The 2,308-nt window shown below is 38.1% G+C and overlaps 1 protein-coding gene across 1 annotated transcript in view; it reads left to right on the top strand.

The window, feature by feature from the left end:
* cacna1ib (calcium voltage-gated channel subunit alpha1 Ib) overlaps positions 1 to 2,308 on the top strand; it is a gene marked incomplete in the record, with an annotated part of 260,271 nt that overhangs the window by 149,854 nt on the left and 108,109 nt on the right. Inside the window, 1 exon segment of the mRNA XM_014015501.1 lies at positions 1,274 to 1,433. Within this exon segment, the coding sequence (XP_013870955.1) occupies positions 1,274 to 1,433 (160 nt within the window).

Here is a 2,308-nt window from a genome sequence, read left to right as displayed (position 1 = left end):
GTCTAAGTTTTTGGTTGACTTTCTAAGTTTTTGGTTGACTGTCTAAGTTTTTGGTTGACTTTCTAAGTTTTTGGTTGAACTCAAACAAGTTTTGAACTCATATGTCACAAACAGGGTTAGTGGTGCAGGGAGTAGAGAAGCCAAGCTTGTGATCGGAAGATAGCAGGTTCAACTCCAGCTTGGTGTCCATGTTTCATATGTGTGATAGGATAGGATAGATTAAATGTAGAGACTTAAAAGAGACTTATTGCGCAAAATTCACTTTTTCAAAGATTTTTTTATTCATCTGAAAAAGTGAATTTTGCATAATAGGTCTCTTTTTTAGCCTAGGTAGCAGGTTCAACTCCAGGATGGTCTCCATGTTGCACGTGTGTTCACACAAATAATTGTTTTACTCAACTTTGGCAAATTGGCTTTAACAAGGCTTTAATAAGCTAAACAATAGAAGTACATGAGAAAACATGTTCATATCAAACGAAAATAAAAAATTAAATTCTTTGTGTCCAAGTCGGTTTTGAACCCCAGTCTCCCACTCTCTGGTCCAATACTTTAGCCATTGTGCTATAGGAAGCTTGACATAAAATGAGCTGCACATTGCACAAGAAGACCATGGCAGCTTTTTATACGGGGGAGCAGCTTCACCTGGGGTTTGCTAGGTAAGAGGCTGAACGCAGTGGGTTGTCGTACGACTTGTGACATCACAAAATGTATAAAACTTGTAATTAATATACATTAAAATATATTTACTTATAGTAAATATGCCCTTGGGTGCATTTCTTTTGGTCCTAGGACTGTTTTCTTAAGAAGTATACACCCAAAGTTGAGTAAAAAAACTTTTAAAAAGTGAATTTTGCGCAGTAAGTCTCTTTTAAGTCTCTACATTTAACCTATCCTATCCTATCACACATGTCAAACATGGACACCAAGCTGGAGTTGAACCGGCTATCTTCTGATCACAAGCTTGGCTTCTCTACTCCCTATGCCACTATCCCCGTTTGTGACATTTGAGTTCAAATCTTTTTTGAGTTCAACCAAAAACTTAGAAAGTCAACCAAAAACTTGAAAGTCAACCAAAAACTTGAAAGTCAACCAAAAACTTAGAAAGTCAACCAAAAACTTGAAAGTCAACCAAAANGGATCAAAACAAATAACTTTAAAATCGCACAATATTGCAGCTCTGTCTGTGTCCTGATGCAAAGACCACATTCAGCTTCCTGTACTCTGATGATGAASTCTGTAGTCATGTAAATGGGTTGTCTGTGTCTCCCTGCAGGCATGCGCATCCTGGTAAACCTGCTGCTTGACACATTGCCCATGCTGGGCAACGTGCTCCTCCTCTGCTTCTTTGTTTTCTTTATCTTTGGCATCATCGGGGTGCAGCTGTGGGCGGGGCTGCTAAGAAACCGCTGCTACCCGGAGGAAAACTTCACACTGTGAGTCACTGCCATGCTCTGCGTGTCCGCTTGTGAACGAGTGTGAGAACATGTAGTGCTCCAGGAGACTAGTGTGTGTTTGTGTACAACAAAAATCTGTATCTGCAGACTATCACTTCTGTGCATGTTGTCATAAATCTATAACAGTAGAATATCTCAGTCATACAGTGGACTTTGTAGCCTTGAGACATACTTTTTATCCCCCTTGTGTGCTTGTGTGTGTGTCAACGTCTGTCACCTCTCCCCTTCATTACCTGCCCTCACTCTCTGTGCAGATTAATCACATCATCTACTCAATTTGCAGATATCAGAAAGAAAGAGATGAAGGCTCCCCTGTGCCTTTTTTAGTCTCTCCAGGTCTAATAAGATAACGATAATGACCTCATTGTGCAAACCAAAATGTGCACAAAGCAATTTATATCCAAATCAAATCGGCTACTTAATCAAAACCTAACACATTTTTTTTTTTTTTGGTTAGACTTTAGACTCCGGTTGCTGTGTCAAATCTTAAAAGTTCACATTGTGAAACAAAGAAGGCAAAAAAGGGGAACTTTTTAAAAAATAATGAATAAACAAAAAAAAAAAGTTTAAAAGTTGAAATTTAAGTGTTAACCCGTCCAGATGACCTATACAATTTTTTTCTTTTTGATTTTTTACCTGGATTACTGAGATGCATCAGGACATTAAGTGTTAACCATATTTCACACCAGGGGCTGAGCTGGAGGGGTGGTATGGAGGTAAATTTGTGTTTTTATGATTCAATCAAACAAAAAGCACCTTCAATCAAAAAATACAGTGGTTTGCAAAAGTATTCATACCCCTTGAACTTTTCCATATTTTGTCACATTACAACCACAAACATAAATATATTTCAC

This window comes from Austrofundulus limnaeus, unplaced genomic scaffold (genome assembly GCF_001266775.1).
Source record: "Austrofundulus limnaeus strain Quisiro unplaced genomic scaffold, Austrofundulus_limnaeus-1.0 Scaffold130, whole genome shotgun sequence".
Taxonomy (NCBI): Eukaryota; Metazoa; Chordata; class Actinopteri; order Cyprinodontiformes; family Rivulidae; genus Austrofundulus; species Austrofundulus limnaeus.
The sequence above is the reverse complement of the archived record's forward strand: the minus strand, read 5'-3'. Positions and strand labels throughout refer to the sequence as shown.